The sequence below is a fragment of the Elephantulus edwardii genome, unplaced genomic scaffold (assembly GCF_000299155.1).
Source record: "Elephantulus edwardii isolate Elephantulus edwardi_28Jun2011 unplaced genomic scaffold, EleEdw1.0 scaffold00003, whole genome shotgun sequence".
Classification (NCBI taxonomy): Eukaryota; Metazoa; Chordata; class Mammalia; order Macroscelidea; family Macroscelididae; genus Elephantulus; species Elephantulus edwardii.
The window spans coordinates 6,819,661-6,840,013 of record NW_006399753.1 but is presented as its reverse complement, the minus strand read 5'-3'; the positions used below and the strand labels follow the sequence as shown (position 1 = coordinate 6,840,013).

At 45.2% G+C, this 20,353-nt stretch overlaps 1 protein-coding gene across 1 annotated transcript in view; it reads left to right on the top strand.

Annotated features, from left to right (window-relative positions):
- Positions 1-20,353, top strand: part of KHDRBS3 (KH domain containing, RNA binding, signal transduction associated 3) — a 159,895-nt gene that overhangs the window by 62,001 nt on the left and 77,541 nt on the right. The window contains exon 3 of the mRNA XM_006879269.1: positions 18,423-18,539. Coding sequence (XP_006879331.1) covers positions 18,423-18,539 — 117 coding nt within the window. The remainder of the gene's footprint in view (positions 1-18,422; positions 18,540-20,353) is intronic.

Below are 20,353 nucleotides of genomic sequence, written 5' to 3'. Positions count from 1 at the left end.
CAGTTGTCAATTTTATGAAAAGTTTGTTTGCACCTATGTTCCTGGTTCTCCAGGCTGCTTTTTCCAATAGAATCTTTGCCAAAATTTGGTGTTGGGGTAATGCTCATTTCCTAAAAAGTGCGAGAACCATTTTTATTTTTTCCCCCTCAAATAACCTGTGTTAGATTGTTGTTATTTCTTACTGAATGTTTGATTGACCACAGAAGCCATTTGGAGTTGGTGTTTGAAATAAATTTGTATCTTTCACTGATACACCATTAGTGACATTTTCTACTTTATCTTTGTTGAACATTTTAATTGTATTTTTCAAGGTATTCAACCATTTCATCGTAACATTTCTGCTATTATGTTTTAGTTTTTATTTTCTGACTCTTTTTTTATCCTTTTGTTTTGAAACATCAGTTTTTCAGGTTAGATTTTTTTTTGTATTCTTACACAGGTTCTATAGCTCTGATTACTTTGATTAATGGTTTGAATTTTATTCTGCTTTTCATTCTCTTCTTCAGATTAGGTGATTGCTTCTATCATATCTTGACGTTTGTTGATTCTTTCTTGTGTTTATTTTATCGTTCAGGTTAGATGGGGAATTTTTATGTCAGGTGTACTTTTCTGTTTCAGAATTTACGTTGGATTAATTATATGTATATATATACACAAGCATATAACTACATCTCACTATTTGTTTTTCATTCATGTTGTTGTTCTGATGTGCCGTCGAGTCACCTGTGACTCATAGCGACCCTGTGCACAACAGCTCTGAATCCTGCACTGTCCTGAGCCAGTCTCACTGACTCCGACACACCTGCCCCAATGATTACCCCAGCCACTGTATCCCTTTGTGTTTCCTCTTGATGATGAACTGTGTTGTTCTAGTTCTTTGTATACTGAATTACCACGGACTTGACAGTGGATGGTGTGCAGGCTGGCTGGGATACTCTGAATTCACTGCGTTCTCCTGAACAATGCTGCTGTGTTTTTGTCTTAGCTCTCAGTTGACTTGACCATATTCAGGCTGTGAACTTTGTCAATTGATGTTCACATTTCATTTCAATTGTTTCCTTAATTTGATTCTTGACTTTTATTTATTTATCATACACAATTCAGGCCTTAGCCAGAGGGTCTGATTGATTTGAGACATGTAGGTCTTTTCAACATTGATTCTCCCTTTTCCGCTGCTTCCTCTTCATATTTTAGCATTTTCTCAAATTCCTTGCCATAGAACTGGAAAGAACTCATAGCTGACCTTCCAGAAGTTTTCTGACGCTGTATACTGCTTTGCGCGGGAAAGGAGTGCCCGTGGTTCTTCTGAGATGCTGGTAAACATGAAGCCCCAGGGAGGTGCGGCCTTTGGGTGAAGGGCGCGTCTCCCAGCAGACTGTGGGCTGTGCATTTTAGCTGTCTTTTGCCCCATCGCTGCCGCTGTTGTTGTTGCCATTGAGTGAGAACTGACCCATCACTGACCCTCCAGTGGGTTTTCAGAAGCTGTAAATTACACAGGAGGAGACTGCCCGCCCTTCTCCTGTGGAGCAGCCAGTGGATTCGAACCACATGCCTTTGGGATTGCAGTGCAGTTTCTTACCACTAGGCCACCAGAGCTCCCCAGGATTAAAACTTTTAAAAACCAATACATTCACTGTAGGCCATTCCCTTCTTCTGTGTCTGGCCTTCTTTCTGAGAAGTTGCCTATTTCCTGTCACTCTCTGGGGACCACACACAGCTGATACTTACTTTTTGTCCAGAGTTCATGGTTGTTATCTGTAGACGTCAGAGTGATCTATACATTGTAAACAGACAGAGCTGTTCTCACTGAGCAAATCACAGATGTGGATGGTTATGTGGCTGCCTGCTTGCCGTGTGCTGTGGAGAACACATGCCCTGCCTTCCAGTGTCCTGCATAATCCACTGCAAGATGATTAGCACTTTGTTTTGTATAAGTGAATCTGTGAAAGAAAATGAAGGGTTTTGTTAAAAGGTGCAAAACACAGTCTCAGATAGCACTTTGCAGCGTTAGCATTGAGGAAGTACAGGAATATGAATGACCATTTCTGTACCTGGCAGAGAGAGTCAGCCCATTTCAGAGATGTGCCATGCCTGAGGTAAGCAGCTTAGGAATTGACGGCTTTCCAAATGCTAAGAAAGGCTGTTCTGCACACAACTGAGCATGCAGGTTTAAAGGCAGCCTGGCATCACAGCTGGTGTGGCCCTGCTATGCTGAGGTCAAGCACTCAAGGTGCTGTCAGTTCATTGGCTGAGCTGGAAGAAGTGGAGGGATCCACTCTCAGAGTGGTGGTGGGTGCTGATGACACAGCAGCTTTTGAGTCTTGGGTCAGGGAGCAGGTGCCCCCCTGAGTCCCCATCTAATTGTGTGATCAGCATTAAAGCATCACTTCTCTTCCCTTGGAGAGCCCCCTTGAGCACTCTTCCAATCACGCAGCACCACACATAATCAGGGCCTTTTAGTTGTTGTTGTTGTCAGGTGCCTTTGAGTCATATAGGGACCTTGTGAATAACAGATCTGAACCCTGCCCTATCCTGTGCCATCCTCATCATCTATGCCACCTTGAGCCCATTGCTGCAGTCACCGTGTCAAGCCGTCTCACTGAAGATATTCTCCTTACTGACCCCCCACCTTGTTGAGCATGATGCACCTCTCCAAGGAATGGCCCCTCCTACCTCCTAACGGCGTGCCCGAAGTGTGTGAGACCACGTGGGCTTTAGTATCCCGCCTTAACGCCCACCCACTCACTTGAGGGTGTACACCTCAGCCCATAAAGCGTAAACTGCAAGGAAAACACTAAGCTTTTAAACTGCCGTAATGATGTGCCTTTGTTTTCTTGCCAAGTCTGAGCCTGACTCCTGGTGCGCTCATGCCAGAGTGGGAACGGCCAGCGTCAGGACCAGGCGACCCCCTTGAACACTTCACACATGTGGCTGCTTAGGGTTTCCATTGTTTTCACCCGTGGTTCATTTCACAGAGCGCACATCTGTTTGCTCCTGTCTCTCACTCGCATTAAGACCCTTTTCACTTTGAAAGAGAAGTCGGATGTGGTTTTTGGTGGTGGGCAGGTCAGTTCTGTGGGTACACTTAGAGTGCAGGATGAGAGGGCGTGCTGCAAGAAGAGAAAAGATGCTTTGGACAGAGAAAGCTGAAGGGGCGACTGGGTCAGCTCGAGGTAATACAGGTGAAGGGGTGAAGGTGAGGCGTATCTGTGACAGAGCACAATATCGTAGGACAGGACATTTGGGAAATGACACGCTATTTTGTTTGGTTGCAGAGATTAATTTCAATATGATACACAGGTTTTATAGCAGACATATAAATAAAGAACTAGAAGAAATAGAGTATGAGCTTACACAGTCCAGTGGGCTTATCTGTTGCTCTTCTAAATGGAGTTTCAAGGGTTTTTTTAAATTTTTTGCTTTAAATAAAAATTTTTACTATATACTTACTGGTTTACTTACAAAGTTCATAAATAGTGTTTTTCACACCAGATCTTTCCCATTTCCTTTACTCACCCCTCCGCCCACCCATCAAATTGTGCGACCCTGTGGTTAACCCCCCCACTCCCTCCCATCCTCACCCCCTACCCTTCTTGGATCCTCATTCACCTTCTAGAATAATGGTCTTAAACAGTATTTGTCCTTATGGGACTGAGCTGGTTCACTTAGTATGATGCTTATGGAGTTAGAGGGAGGAAATTTTTTCTTCTTAAAAAACTGAATCTCAAGTAAAAGAAAATCTTGACCGCTTGTGTTTTCTCCATCAATGATGATGTTGCTAATTGGACTAATAGTGAGGAGTTTTGTTTTCCTCATAGTGAGATGCAATCCATATTAGAAGCTCTGGTTTTGATCTTCTTCAGTAAATGCTTCAAGTCTTCTTCCCTTTCAGCAAGCAGTGTTGTGCCATCTGCATATTACCGAGTGTCAATGAATGCTCCTCCAACCCTGATACTTCGTTCTTCTACGTTGTAATCTAGCGTCTCAAATAATTTGCTGAACATGCAGATTGAGTATGTAGGGAAGAGATACAACCTTGGCACACGCCTTTCCTGACTTTAAACCATGCGGTGTTCGCTTGTTCTGTTTGAATATCTCGGTTGTTGCATGAGCAGAATTAAGTTTTGTGGAATTTCCTTTCTTGTCAGTGTTACCCATAGTTTGTTATGATCCACCTGTGTTGCATTGGGGAAATCTGCTGTCAAAGTCCTCTTTAAAGCATGAAAGAGCAAGGATATCAGTTCAAAGACTAAGATGCACCTGATCCAAACATTAGTATTTTCGGTTACTTCATGTACATCTGAAAGATGAACAGTGACTGAGGAAGTCTGAAGAAAACTCGACGCCTTTGAGCTGTAGTGTTGGAGAAGAGTATTGAATATCCTGTGGATTGCCCAAAGAGCAAACCAGTCAGTTTGGAAAATGTGCTTCCGTGGTGCTGCTTCTTAGAGGCAAGCGTGGTGAAACTTCTGTCTCGTATACTTTGGATGTGATATTTAGAGACCACCCCTTGGAAAAAGGCATTGTGATGGAAGAGGTGGAGAGTCACTGGAAGGAAGAGAACCCTTAAGGAGCTGGATTGACACAATGGCTTTAATAATGGGCTCAAGTATATCAGAGATCAGTCATGAGAATGGAATAGGATGGGACAGGGTCCTGGTCGGTTAATCACAGGTCACTGTGAGTCACAATGGACGCGGCAGCCCGTAACAACAACAACAACAACAACAACAACAACAACAGAATAATAATTGTTTGACAGTTATGTATGTATGTGTTGAAAAATATGTTTCTCTATTTCTTAACTGCTTTTCAGAGTCATAGCTAATAGATATGTTCCCAGAACTGATTTATGTGGAGTGTTTGCCATTTCTTGTGTTTGTAGGTGACCTGTAGAAATGAAGAGACCATAATTTTTCTTGATATGTAAGGTTCCGTTAGTAAAAGAAATTATTAGTAAACATTGCAGCCTGATTTTATCTGTCAAGACAATCAAAGTAAAACAGAATTCAAGGCAGAGATTAAGTAGATGCAAAGAAGAGGGCCCCAGTGTAACAGCTTGATTCTTTGTTCCCTTGGAACTTCTAGAAAGCCAACATTGTGTCCTGTTCCCCAGGGGAGCAGGAGGGGTGTGGGCACAGGATTGATTTACAAGTCAGATTCTGTGTAGCAGAGGAGTATGTGCACTTATTTGCATGTGTTCCTTACAAGTTTTAAAAGACATCGAATTTTGCTTGTGTAAGGCATGGTTCTAATCACTGTGCATGTGTGAATTCTTCATAGTTCTCTGAAGCAAAATACTATCGTTTCCTGTTTACACTTGAAAAAAGTGAATCACACGGAAGTGGGGCAGTAACTTGCTAAGAGTCACACAGCTGGTACGGAGTAGGCATTGGATGGCTGGAAGCCTGGCTCCAGAGCCCTGATCTTACAGAAGAAATGAACCTTGACTGTTGTTTGGTACGTGGTTGACACCGGTCGCTGTACGTGGTTCATGTCAGTGCCTTGCAGGCATGTACACTTAGCTCACAGGACACAGGCTGAGATTTCAGCCGTGGAGAAGGTCGTGCAAACATTCCATTCTGATCTGTTTTGTTATGTTGGGGTGCTGTAACAGACATTCCCTCACATTTGGGACTCTAGGTGTGTGGATTCAGGGTGCGGGCTCTGGGGAAAGCCCCCTGTCTTCCAGCTCTGGAGGAAGGTCCATGCCTCTTCCCAGCTTCTGCCCCTGGTGATCTGAGTGTGGCTTGGAATCTCTCCCTCTGTCCTGCTGACTCCCCTGTTTATTTATTCTCTTTTATGCCTCAAAAGAGATGGACTGATTGCACACCCTACACTAATCCTGCCTCATTCATGTCACATCCCACTTCCATATGCGATGAGTTTGGGGCTCACCGGCAGAAGTTGGGATTTACAGCACACATTTTGGGGGGAAACACCTAATTTTAGTTGAATGAACATTTAAAACACTCGCCCCCTGCCTGCCCCACTGTGGTGGCTTGTACTCCCTGTGATGTGGCAGAGGACACAGCTGGAATTCCAGGAGCTGACAGGATCACCAGTGGCCGGCCAGTGTCGGCGCCCCTTCCAGACTAAGAAACTAGGACTAAAGGCCAGGTGATCTCCTTCAGGTTATCAGCCATTTTTGATCAGTCTGGTTGGGTGTTCTTCATAGGGTTTTGAACTGGAGAGTCGGTGAAGAGTATTGTCCTGTGTTCTGCTTGAAGAACGAACAGGCTGTCTTGGAGGGGTGCTCCTCGAGGTAACGATGGTCACACTTTGTCTCACATTCTTTGGGGGTGTTATCAGGAGGAAGCAGTCTGTGGAAAAAGACATCACGGTGGTAAAGAGAGGAGGTCGCTGAAAGAACGGAAGGCTTTAAGCTAGATGGGTTGACACAGTGACTGTGACCGTGGACTTGAGTGCGGGGAGATGGTGAGGATGGCGCAAGGTGGGGCAAGCTTCAGCTCTGTTGTTCATAGGGTTGCTTTGAACTGAAATTGACTTGAGGACAACGACAACGTCGAAATACAAGAACTTTTGGAGATAGCAGAGCAGGGTACTCTGGTGGCCAAAGGGTAAGAAGCGGCGCTGCAATCCTGAAGGCACACAGTTCAACTCTACCAGCAGCTGTCTCCTCAAATGCGATTCACTGCCTCTGGAGACCTGCCGGAGGGTCAGCTGTGCATCATTTTTGACTCGGCAGCACACAACAACAACAACAGCAGCAGCAATGCAGGGTGACCAGATGAACGAGATATGAACTCTGACCCTGGGATCTACCCCTGTGGGAGCAGGAGGCGGGCTTTCAGCGAGGCTGACCTGAGAAAAGTGGTGCTGTGTGGGGCTGAGGAAATGTGCCTTCCGTGGCATGCTGTTGGAGACGGTGACCACCATGTGCCCGTCTTACCCCAGCGACCTTGCCTCATGTCCTCATGCTCCTGTATGGTGCCCTGGTTTCTGACCTGGAAGGTCAGGGAGTGTGCAGTGAGGTGCCACGTATGGTTTCTGGTGGAGATGGTGACCACCATGTGCCCGTCTTACCCCAGCGACCTCGCCTCATGTCCTCATGCTCCTGTATGGTGCCCTGTCCTGGAAGGGCATGGAGTGTGCACTGGAATGTGCAGTGAGGGTCCACAATGCCACTTCCACCCGAGTGCTAGGAGGCCTGGCAGCTTCTGCCTCTGGTCTTGGAAGCCAGTGCCAGGCTGAGAGACACCCTGCCACTCGTCATGGTCAGAGGAAGTCGGGGACAGCCAGGTGGAGACTCCAGAGGCCACTGTGAACTAAGAGTTGCCCCTCCGATGCCACCACCAGCTGAGCAGTCTTGGGAATAAGCCGGGGTGAAAGTGGAGCCCCAGCCCTGCTTGATCTGTTCTAACCCCATCGCCCTCCCCATGCACTTACTGAATTGTGGGTAAAGAAATAAAATAGTTATTGTTCAGATCCATTAAGTTTTAAGGTGACGGGATGTGCAGGTGCAGGTGACCTAGACAGCACTCCGTGGAACCCTTCTGTCTCCGGTGGCAGAGAATACATGGCTATTAACCAGAAGGTCCATGGATCAAGCATGTCAGCGCTCACATGCAAACCCAGAGCTGGGGACTTGCTCCCCTGAGGGTTACAGCCTCGGCAGCCCTGGACCAGAGCTCCACCTTGGCGTGTGTGGTCGCTCTGCAGCAGGGTCGATTCAACAGCTACTTCAGCTCTTAAACTACTGTTCTCAAGTGAAATGGGACGTGCAAAGCTTTGATGTTTGCACCTGTTGCTTACAAATAGAGATTAGCAATTTCTCTAGAGTGTCGTTTGCATAATCCTGAAAATAGTTGGATATCTTTTATAGAACACAATATTATTACCTACTGATTAGAATAATTACATACTTATATGTGTTATATTATTACCTACTGCATGGAATAATGATATACCTATATGTAAAACAAATTTAAAAATTCTCCTTAAAATGCTATATTATAAAACACATTTTACATATGTTCCTTAGCAGGTATCTCCCGTTTCTCTTAGCAGACTGTCTAGAATGTGATTGTTTTTCTGGGTTTGGGGTGTTTTCCTGGGATGGTAGAGGGTATCATCTGAGAATACTGTGTGTCATAGCTTACTGAATTCGTGTACTGTCCTTAAAGGCTTTTGCATGTCCTTGGAGCAGCTTTGTAAATCCCTCCTTAGCAATGAAATATGTTGCTGTTCTCAGTTTTGACTGCAGGCTAGGATTGGAGGGTATGGACAGGAGGCAAGGACCAATATAGAATAAAGGGAATCACATTTATCAAGTGTGAGATTAATTCAGGACTTGGTTTTGACCATGAAGTAAGTAGTGAGTGATGTTTAGGGAAAATAATACAGAAGGAATGTGAAGTGAGGCGCTGCGGTTAGGAAAGGTGCACCAACACCTTTGCACATTTGGTCATAGTGAGCCACGTGTGGATAGATAGAAGACTTTTTGCATTTTGAAATTCTTTTTCCTTTGTCTTATACCAGAGACTGGCCTGTATTTTCAAACATATGCAGACAGTGGCTGTGGCATTCCCAACATAGAGCTCCATGCATCAGGCCCCAGGGTCTGGAGCCAGAAGTCTTTATCTGCTGATTTCCTTTCTCCTGGTTGGTTTACACGTCCCTCTGAGTATCTGCTGTACCCCGCGCCATGTACTAAGTAAGAGTGGAGAGGGGTCTGGAGAGAAGAGGTGGAGAGATAATGGTGGGATAAAACCCACTCCCATTCTCAGGATTATCCAACATGAAAGGTCTTGGAATTTGGTTTGGTGGCTGCAGGGAGTGAGAGCAGCCACAGGCGGAGGACAGAGTGGAAGTGGAGCCGGTTCAGAGTGTGTAGTGGGGCTGCAGTGTAGTGGGGCTGCAGTGTAGTGGGGCTGCAGTGTAGTAGGGCTGCAGTGTAGTGGGGCTGCAGTGTAGTGGGGCTGCAGTGTAGTGGGGCTGCAGCAGAGGCCAGAGGGCTGGCTAGCCGGGCGTGGAAGGGCAGAGCTGAGCGTGCCTGTATGCGTGCGTGCCTGCTTTTTGTTGTTTCTGTTCTTTTTAAAGCGAATTTTCTCTATTCGAGTGAAATCATCTTCCAGAAAATGTGCCCAGTGAACAGAATACAAAGAGAAAATGTGCTTATCCCCATAGCATTCACAATGGTAAGTTCAGAATGAAGCCCAGACTCTGACTTGAGCCTGCAGAGCCCCTCTGCTGTGTCCGGTGACAGTAAAGGCCTGGCTGGACCCGGGCAGATTATGACAGTGGTTACTCTTTCTCTTACTTCAGTCCTCTGTTAGAAGCGGTCTCAAGTTCCTCAGCCCCCATCCTCACTGTATGAGCCCTAGAGGGAGGGTCTGCATAGGAAGAGTGAAGATGTGTGGGCCACCTAGGACCCCTGATGCTCCTGCCAGCCCACCCTTGGCAGCAGACACTGGGGTCGAGTTCCTGTCCCTCCCCAGGTGTGCTGTGTTCTCCAAGCTCCCAGCATTCATTTTCTCTCCGGCCAGACTTTCCCCCATTTTCTGTGTGGATCCGAGGCTCCTCCCTGCCTTCTTAAGTCTGAATTCCTCCTCTCTGGTGGTTTGGAGAAACTGACAGAAGTCCAGCACGCCTGGAATAAAAATTTAGAAGTGGGCAGGTTAGCTCCACGTGTAGCAGTCTCAAACCCACTGCCGTTAGTTAATTCTGACTCACTGCAGACCTGCCCAGCAGGTTCTCTGTGGCCGGGAACCTTTGTCCAAGCAGACTCCTCCCACATTGCTCCCATCAAGCGGCCAGTGCTTCGGAGCCCTAACATAATTCTTTAACCACAGTGGCTCTAGACTTGAGTATGAAGTCACTAGGACATGGCGTTGTTAGACTAATCAGCTTTTTGATGAGCACCCAATTAAGGGGAAAATTTTAATGGGGACAGTGACATGATCATCAAGTGTAGTTGTTTATGAAATGACAGCTCAACTGTAATTGTTCCCCAAGGAATGGTGTCATGTCACAAATATAGATCAATTACTGCTCCTTCAGCACAGTACTTGGTTTTTACCAATCAGGAGCATGGTAACTGTTGCTTGTACATCACGCCAGGACCTTCAGACGTACTTACTGTGTATTGGTTTATCATCTTTGTGAGTCACTTGAAAATCTCCAGTTGCAGCATTTGTTTATAATAGGATATGAAATGTAGGATCTGTGACCTGAGGAATAGCCATTGTTTATGGAAATAACATGTCTACATTCTGTGGAAATCTATATCCGTGTAAAGTTATTCCTAAAATAAAAAGTATTTAATAGAACCGAATTCTTCCATTTTGCAGATAACACATTAAAAGCAGGTTCAGAGTTAGGTAATGAAGAGACTTTATTCCCAAGATTGTAGTAGTATAGGAGTTTGGGATAATGATTTCTGTAGGAAAAGAATCAGGGGGTCCTGCAGGAACCCCAAGGACGGGGAAGTGGGAACAGTGACTGAGAGATTCCAGCGTAAGTGGGAGGAGTTGGTCTTGCGTTGGCCCGGTGAGCATGTTTTTATCCAAGTTAGCCTGCTCTCTGATGGTTCCTTAACGTGAGGATAGTGCGCTGGCCCAGTGGATGGCTGCCTGGGGGAAGGAGAAAAGCTTTGCTACAGCTTCATTTGGCGAGGTTAATAGGCCCTTTCTTCTCATTAATTTATGGAGATGCACTTTATCTACTCCTTATAGGGCTAAGCATGGGAATGGAGGGTCAGAGACTGGCCTGTGTCACAGGCCAACTGAGAGGACATCCTGGACTCTTTCTGAAAGCCCTTTCTTTTCAATAAGTGATTTCAGGAACACAAAAGATAAGGGATTCTTTCTTAATCACAGCTGTTTTTTTCAGGAATAAGGACTCTGGTACCTTCAGCAATGATGTCACAGTTCACTGCACCCTTATCTGGTAATATCCCTGAGATATAATGTGAGGAAATTGAGGACCAGGATGGCTGGGGGATGCTGTGAACGTGCTATTGGTAAAGGGACAGTGTGCTAATGACTTCCTCAGGAGCCTTGGTGGTGCTGGGAGATGTCCCAGCACTAATGGAAGAAGAGAACTCTGGCTATGTGACTCCCTGGATGCTTTCTCGTGACCCAAGGACCAAAATACACACCCTGCCCATATGCTGTTTAGCCGTCTGTTACAAGGACCAGCTGTAGCTTTGTCTTTGGGGTTTGTTTGTTGTTGTTTTTAATTTTATAACCTAATTAAATAAGGCTGCCCTCTAGAATGCATCGAGTTTAAGCATGACAGAGATTGAGCATAGCGAAGGAGGATCTGGCAGGGTTTCCGTCTCGGGTCGTGCAGTCACAGGCTCTTCAGCACCTAACATAGAATCCATGGGAGCCTGAGGCCTCAGTGCTGGTGCTTTAAACTCACCCAGCAGCTTTGCTTCGAGAAAAGGGCCTGGTGAGCCCCTCTCCCAGGAGACGGCTCCAGAGCTCCAGGGGGCAGGTCCACCCTGTCGCATAGCTGGTCACCAGGAGTTGAGATCGAATCCACAGGAGGTTTGTCCATTCTTGGTGATTTTTTATTGTCTTTGTAAACTTGGTGTTGCTGTGATGCTGCTCACTGTTCCATAGTCTTGTCAAATACCATAATGACTACCCATTATGTACAGTATGTGGATGAGCTTCCAGACTGATTCATGCTGGGAAGCAGAAGTGGCATCCACTCCCTAAACTAGATGGCTCTGGAAACTCTACAAACTCTCTAAACTCTATAAATGCACACAAGTGATGGTAGTGACAGAACAGAGTTCTCTACAGAAATGATGTTAGTTATAGAGCAGAGTTCAGGTCTTTTGTGCAAAATTACTCTCAGTTGTATTTGACTTGATGACACTTAACCACTGCTAAGTGAAACTAGTGCAGTTATACCTGGAGGAACACTCTTCCACTTTGTACATCACTCTTTGTCAATGTGCTGTATGAATAACCTGGGTTTGCTGTGATGCTGAACCTTGTGCCATTGGGGTATCAAATATCAGAATGCTTTCCCATTGGGGACAGTGTTTTGTGGAGTTCCCAGTTGTAAAACAGGTTGGGGAGCAGGACTGGCATCCACTTCCTAAAGCACATGTCTCCGGACACCCTATGAACTTGGAGAAATGATGGCAGTTGTGGAAAGGCATTAGGTCTTCTGTTCATAGAGTTGCTATGAGTCATGCTCAACTTGATGACAGTCAACAACAGCAAGAACAAACTTCTTAGAGGAGTGATACTCATAAACTGAAGTATGCACAGTGACAAGGCATTCTAGTTCAAGAAAAAGTCACTACCTAAAGCCCATAGGTCTGGTCTAAAGAGGTCTGTGGACAGATGAGGGGTGTTTTACACCGGGTGCTTCGGCCAGGAAACAGCAGCCATGTCCATTCCTGTCAGGGACCTTCTAGACCTTTGTCCTTTAGGTGCCAGTTGTACCTCCCCATGGGGCAGTCAAACAACATGCTGACTAGTCCCAAATGCCCCCCAAGAATGCTGCAGCAGACCAGGCATATCTCTGTGACTGTGACTTAGCTCTGCAGACTCACCAGATCCACACATTGAGCTCTGACCCGCAGCTCCATGCAAGTCCATGCCTGTGACTCATGAAGTGGCCAGGCCACGCTCATACTGCTTCTCTGGGGTCGCCTCCAGGCAGCCTGAGGATCAAGGGGGAATCAGGCTTCAGGTGAAGGTGGCTGTCGGTCAGGTTGAAGTATTTACGTCTCCAAAAGGTAAAACTCGTCAGTTTGCCATTTGCCTGTGCAGCCGGGACTTCGGGAAGAACTGACAGATCTTCCTTAGGAGCAGAGAAGCTCGGGTGCGGCTTAGAAGCAAGGATGGGGAGACGTGACCTCGCACACTACACTTGGGGCGTGTTGTCTGGAAGAGTGAGTCCCTGGAGGGAGGACGTCGTGCTGGGAGAAGCAGAGGGTCAGTGGGACGGAGGAAGACCCCCAGTGACATGTCTGACCCAGTGACTGCCCCGGCGGGGTGGGCACAGTGGACACGCTGAGGAGGATGGAGCTCCGGTCAGTGCTGCGCAGGGTCACCTAACAACAACAGCAACAGCAACAGAAACAGCGTGCTGTGTGCACAGTCTGCTGCGTTCTGTGAAGGTCTATGCTCTTCCTTCACGTGCACGGTGGGTGCCCATAGTACGCAGTGCAGGCTCTGCTCCCAGTGAGGAGTCAGGGCCCGTGAGGGTTGACTTGATGAGGAAATGGAAGTGATACACAGTACTTGACAAGGAAGAGAATAAAAGGATTTCTAATTGTCAAAATGTGTGTGTGTGTGTGTGTGTGTGTGTGTGTGTGTGTATTCAGAGGTAGTTTGTGGTTGTTGTGATACTAAACACTGTGACACCGATGTGTCCAATGTGATAACAGTCACCCATGGTGGACAGTGTTTGGTGGAGCTCCCCAGTTGAAACAAGCTTGGAGGCGGGAGTGGCATCCACTTCCGAAATAGCTTGCCTCCAGAAAACCTATGAACTTGGAGAAACGACAAAAGTTATACAAGTGTTCCGGTCTTTTGTTCATAGGGTCGCTATGAGTCACCTACAACTCAGTGGCACTTAACAACAACAGTAGCATACGTGTGTGTGTGTGTGTATTTCAGAAAGAGATTAGACTTTAAATGGAGAAAGAAATTATTAAAAGTAAGTAACTTCATGGAATTCTTTTCCTTATCTTCTAGAATCCTGTGTTTTTAGATAACATTTATACAAGTTGCCCAAATGAAACTTGATCACATGGTGTGCATCACTAGAAAATTAGAGCATGACATCTTTGATTTCTGAAATCTCTTCTTCATTGTTATTGACTGTGAAATATTCTAATAGTAAATAACAACGTGTATCAAGCTAATTGACCACATGCATTTAGTCTCATTCCATCTTGAAGACTGACTAAAGTGAATATAAGAGAATATTGTAGTCCATGCTTATTTCCTAATTTTTATTTTTTACATGTTTTTGTTTATTTCCGTTCAGTTATTCATATATATATATATATATATATATATATAGTATTTCAGTCATGTACATTGTGTTTTACTCATATACATTGTATTTTGAAGGTCTTTTATTTGCATTGTGTTTCATTCATGTATATTGTATTTTATATACTCATTCGTATACATTGTATTTTATATAGTTAGTACTACTGATCTATGTTTGTTATCACCCTGTCTTTTCAAGTTTCCACTGACTCTTTCCTCTTTCTTCAGTTCCCTGTCTGCCCTGTAACCTGTGCTATCCTAATGATTTCCCCACTTCCCACTCCTTTATTTCTTTCCTCTCCGCCTTTTGAACTACATGCAAAACTGTGTACACTTCCTGCTTGGTGCATAACAGTGGGAGCTTGGGGGACAGCAGACATGTGGAGCCAGTAAAATTTTGGTGGCTGCAAAATAAATGGGTAAATGGTAATGACTTAGGGGACCGAGGAAGCAGAGCCCTGAGCTTTCAGAACAAGCAGCAGCCAAGTCGACGTGTGCTCATTAGTGTGGGAAAACCGTGGGAAGGCTGGGGGTTGTAGACACCAATTACTGTGATGCTGGATTTATAGGGTGGAATTGAAAAGAGGAGGCTTGGTTAAACCGTATGAGAAGTAGCGAGGCCATCAGATATTGTTCTTCAGCTGTGTGTGTGCACAGGCAGCCAGCTGCCCTCACTCATCACCCTAGCAACCTGGAGAGACTGTGTCAGTGAAGCTGTGGGCACCAGGATGCCTGTGCACTGAAGACTGAGGGGAACCCCGCCTTGAAAATGAGGACGTCACCTCACAGAGCCCTGTGCTGCTTGATGGTGCCAGGCTCTTCCATCCTGCTCAGGGCTCAGAATTCTTCTCCCAGGAAATATACTGTCCTGGAAAAGCGAACTTGAGATTCTGACATTTCAGAAGATCTTGGTGAAAGGAATCTTGCTACCATATACTTTAGAGTGAAGACTTATCAATTGGTGTCACATATAAAAATAAAACTTCAAGCCAGCATTGTCCAACATTTTTATGTGTTTTTATGAACAGGTTGCAGAAAAATTGGAGGAAAGCTGAACATGTAGAAAGACCAGATGACGAGCAGAGGTGGACAAAGAAGGGGAGGGTGTGGGAGAAGCAAATACTGGAGGCCACAAGACGGAGAGGGCCAACTATATGATATTAAAAATATTAAAAAAAACAACCCAGTGTTATGGTAACAATGAAAGAAACTCCACTACCTTTAAGTATTTTCCAACTAATACCAACCTTCCACTGGGGTTCCACGGCTGCAAATGTTTTATGGGAAGAAACTGCCATCATTCTCCCATGGAGCACCTAGTGGATTTGAACTCCTGACCTGTTGGTTAGCAGTCTGATACAGTACTATGATGCCACAAAGGCTTCTTTTAGAAACTGTTACTTCCATAAACCATAAACAAAATGTAGCAAGTATAGGAAAGTGCTAGTAGGAATTAAATATTTGATAGTACAGAAAAAAGAATAGATTATAAATTTATCACTAAATAAATTTAGTGAAATATTATAAAATAAAGAGAGAATAAAAAAGAATGTGTCAGAGGGATAAATTAGGGAGTAATTTAGAGATTCAACACAGGTGACTTAGTATCCAAGTAATAGTATTCCAAGGAGGATAGCACAGAGAAAAGAAAATGAGAGATGGCATCTCAGTGATACATACTATTTAAAGTATGCATATATAATAATTGCTGATGTTTTATATTAATGTCTATTTTATAATAAATTTAAACTTAGTTAATATGTAATACTTAACAGACGCTTTGGAGTGGTCTAGTGATTGTTGACCCAATCAGTGGGCCAAGAGCTTTCTGAGAATTTTGAGAACACCAGGCTATAGAAATCTATAATGAGTTGATACACTGTTATTGACTAAAGTCGATAGTTTACATTTAGGACCCTGAATGAGATTGATTGATATGGTAACAAGGACAGTGGGGATTGGTGTGTCAGAATTAGTGAGACTGGCTCAGGACAGGGCAGGGTTCAGAGCTGCTGTACGTAGGGTTTCTAGGTCACAGGTGACTTGATGGCACGTAACAACAACAACAGCAAAATTATAAGTTGTATAATGTTGGACAATGACCAAGGAGGATAGAAGGAGAATTGATGCCTTTGAACTGTGGTGCTGGAGAAGAGTATTGAGAATACCATCGACTGCTAGGAAAACAAACAGATTCATCCTGGAAAGGGTTAAACCGGGGGCAGCTCCTTGGAGGCAAGGATTCTGAGGCTTCATCTGACATACTATGGAAATGTTGTAAGGAGAGAGCAGTCCTTGGAGAGGGACATCATGCTTGGTAGCGTGGAGGGACAGTGCAGGAGAGGAAGGCCCTCTATGAGGTGGATTGATTCAGTGACTGGTGTAATCGGGATGGGAGTGTCAGAGACAAAGCGATTGGCACAGGAAAGAGCAGAGTTTAGGAATGTTATACATAGGGTCGCTATGAGTCGCAATTGACAGCACATAACAACAATAACGTTTGATTGGTTGTTTTTTATATTTAAGCCTCTTGTTTAGATATATTTAAGCCTCTTGTTTAGAGTCAGCAGAACCTGGTGGACAGCCTTTGTATTTAAAAGTATCTTGGGGCTTCAGGCCTGTGGCCCTCATGCCTAGTGTTATGTATTGGAGGAACCTTTTTCTAAGTGGTATAGCACTGGTCTGTCAGTTTGCTGTACAGAGGTAACCTCAGATTGCTGTAATGCTGAACTCTGTACCACTGTGTGTCAAATGCCATAATGGTTACCCATGGTAGACAGTGTTTGTTGGAGTTCCCAGATTAAGGCATGTTTAGAAGCAGGAGTGATGTCCATTTCCTAAACAACATGCCTCTGGACACTATGAACTTAGAGAAACAATATTTATAACAATAGTTATAGAACAGTGTTCATGTCTTTTGTTCACAGGGTTGCTGCAAGTCATGCTCGACTCAATGGCACCTAACAACAGCAACAGCAGGGTATAGAAAGATGGTCAGTCTCCTCCCGTTGAATGTCCAGCCTTGGAAGCCTGATGGGAGGGGCACTGTGAGTCACAACTGACTTGATGGCAGTGAGGTTGGGTTTTTGGTTGTTGTTACTGTTGTTTGGTTGGGAGTCCCCTCCCCCCCTTTTCCTTGAAGGTATAGACAAGACTGTAAATCCAATCATGGAGCCGTGTACCAGGGATCAGAAGTGAGAATTACATTACTCATGTGAGCAGCACACTTCAACACCATGAACAACTTCAGAGAGACGGATTTCCCTCTGGACTTTTATCCCCAGCTGGACTGTCATCCAGGAATGAGTGTTGACTTATTGTGGGAGGATCCCGGTAACTTTAGCCATGGAGTTTCCCCACATATCCACAGTGTTGATGTGTACTGTGAAATAGTGACATCCAGTGACTGGTAACCGGAAACAGACTCTGATATGGCCAGGAGAGAGATTAGTGGAGGAAGAGAGAGAAGTGTGTGGAAGCGATCAAACCTGTGTTTACCATAGTAGAAAGCTGAAAATCAAGAAATCGCAATAGCATTGCAGTAATTAGAGAAGGAAGAAAAGGGACAGGAGAGAGTGTTAAAAGATCTGGAAACAGATTGCCTTTGAGGAATAAGTGTATGGAGCAGGTGGGTCAGCTCATGGATTTGTGTGTGTGTTTTGTATTGTGCATTGAATGTCTCTTAGGTGCCATGCATTATTCACAGTGCTTTCTATGTGTTGCCCTCAGAATCCCCAGAACAACCTTAAGGATGTACATTCTGTTGCTGTTCCCACTTCACAGATGAGGAAATGGAGGTAGCAAGAGAGTACCTAATTTTCACAGGCTCCCTCAGTTGGTATCCAAGAGAGCCAGATTTCAGATCTCACCTCCAGTATGTAGATTAAATAAATTGTCCACAGTCTCAAAGCTGGTTGTTTCAGAAGAGAGAGATTTTGTCATGGAGATACTGCCATAAAGTTGCTGGACGCTTGCAAAGGCCCTTCCTTCAGGATCCCACCCACTGGCTCAAGAGCTGTGTTAGGTGCTGCCCCAGGGCAGTAGTCCAGTGTTCCATCCACAGGCCCAGTGTGGTCCTCACACACACAGCTGTCACAGCTGGTGCCACCACCCCACAGCTGCCCTCAGGTGCTGGCACCAGAAAGCAACTTGAGAATTCTGGGACACTTCATTTCATTCACAACTCTGAAACACTGACCCTCACGTGGTGTGAGGAGGGGTGCCCTTTCTTAACGTTGCTTCACAGTGCTGAGCCCTGTTCTAGGTCCTGTGGTTTCTGCATTCCATCCAGTGGAGTGATTCCCTTGTAGGGTCTGACCTGCCTGTCAGCAGCTCTGTATCCTGCACTGTGACGTTGGCTGACAGCGAGAATCCTCAGTGCCTTTCGGCTGCGAGTGCTAAATGTTGTATTTGTCTCTTTTCTCCTAGTTCAACTTTGTGGGGAAACTACTGGGGCCACGTGGCAATTCCCTGAAGCGTTTGCAGGAAGAAACGTTGACAAAAATGTCCATTCTTGGAAAAGGCTCCATGCGGGACAAGACAAAGGTAAGATCATTGTGGACCACGTTCTTCTGTGTTCTGATCACATCACGAGCATGCACTTATAGACCGTCCACCGCACTGATGCACACAGTGTCCCTGCAATGTCAGGTGAAAGTGGGTGAAAATGGCAGCACCAGTGGTACATGTACACTGCTGTGGAGAAACTGAGTCGCTGTGGCCGGATGCAGAGAAGTGTCCCACACCCGCACCTGTAACATGCCATGCAGTTAAAAGTTGCACTTGATATTTCAGAATCTTGTGGAAAGTAGAGCAATATTGATACTATCATGGATAGAAGTAAAAATGATCTGCAGTCGCACTGTCACTGTTTACATTTAGATTAGTTAATTCCTCCTTCCCCAAAACATTTATTTTGCATAATTTAAGTTATAATGTCTATATTTCTTTCCTCTCTTCTCCCTTAATTTGGTACCATAGGCAGTTGCATTTGTTGTGATTTGAATGAAAATCTACAGAGCGTGCTAGCTTTCCAGCCAGTTCGCGCGTACCTGCTTTATGGTGTTGGTTACTGTCCCCGCGTTGTGACGGTTCTCTCCCCATCCCTCCCTGTGGTTCTTGTCTCCCTCTATCCTTCTTTGTCCCCCCCGCCCCCTTGCCTTCTTAGCTTCATTGCTGGAAATGCTGCCCTTTTGATTTGTCTGGTTGACTGTTGGGTCTGCACCTCATGGACCTGCTTATCATTTGACTAATACCTCAGTCCCAGGAGTGTGTGTTTCCAGCCCAAAGGGTGGCAAAGCCTCAGGGGTTCCACAGGCACCGGGAGACCAGTGAGCCCCGTCCCCTTAATGAATTTGTCTTTGGATTCGTATTTCTCTTTGCCCTGTGCAGAACCCTGTATTGTGATCCGTTCAGAGCCATCAGTGGTGGAAGCCCGTCAGCATCTCTCCCTCTGGGCTGAGGTCTGCTGTAATATTTATCACATAGTCACCATTGGCTTCAAATGTTTTCATGACCTCTCAGCTCTGGGGCACGTGGTCTTGCCTGGAATCACACTAGCAGAGTTCTCTTTAACTAGAAAATCACTAAGTTATTTTTATTGATAGCTCTCCCAGATTGACCAGCTTTGAAAGGACTTTTCACATGTCACGATGTGCCTCCACTGAGTGCGCACCTTCACTCTGAAAGGCTTGCAGGAGTGAGAACCAAGCCCATGCTCATTGTCAGTTACCATGAAAACGATCAGTGAACAGTGATCTTTTTCCCGGAAGTTGTTTAACCACATCCAGCTACTCACAGAAAACCAAGAGTAAGTGATGCTGTAGATACAGTCCACCTTGTTTATGGAGCAGCTGGGAGTCAGGCGCTCTGGGAGACTCTACACCACAGAGCTCCCGAGGGTTACACATGGGAAGACAGAGACTGGAAACGGAGCCTGTACCTCAGATTAGTAGAGGGAAGTTTGGTGTGGACACCCTGAGAAGTGTCCCCACCTTTCTAACCCCAGTGTCCATTTATTTTTCCACCACAGCAGAGCAAAACATGGCCATGGATCAGGCTCCCTGCGATGCTATTTGGAAATGCAGACTCTTTCCTTTATCCTGTCTAAATGGAACTTCATCAAGAACTTTCAATAGGTGTTGAATGTGGTTTTAATACATAGCTAGATTAGATTCCTTACCAAATATTTTCTCAAAAATAAGAGAAATTACAAGCAACAAATGCTGGTGAGATTGTGAGAAACTGGAACCCTTATTCACTGTTGGTGGGAATGTAAAATGGTGCAACCACTGTGGAAGGCAGTATGGTGCTTTCTCAAAAAGTTGCAAATAGAGATACCATTTGACCCAGCAATTCCA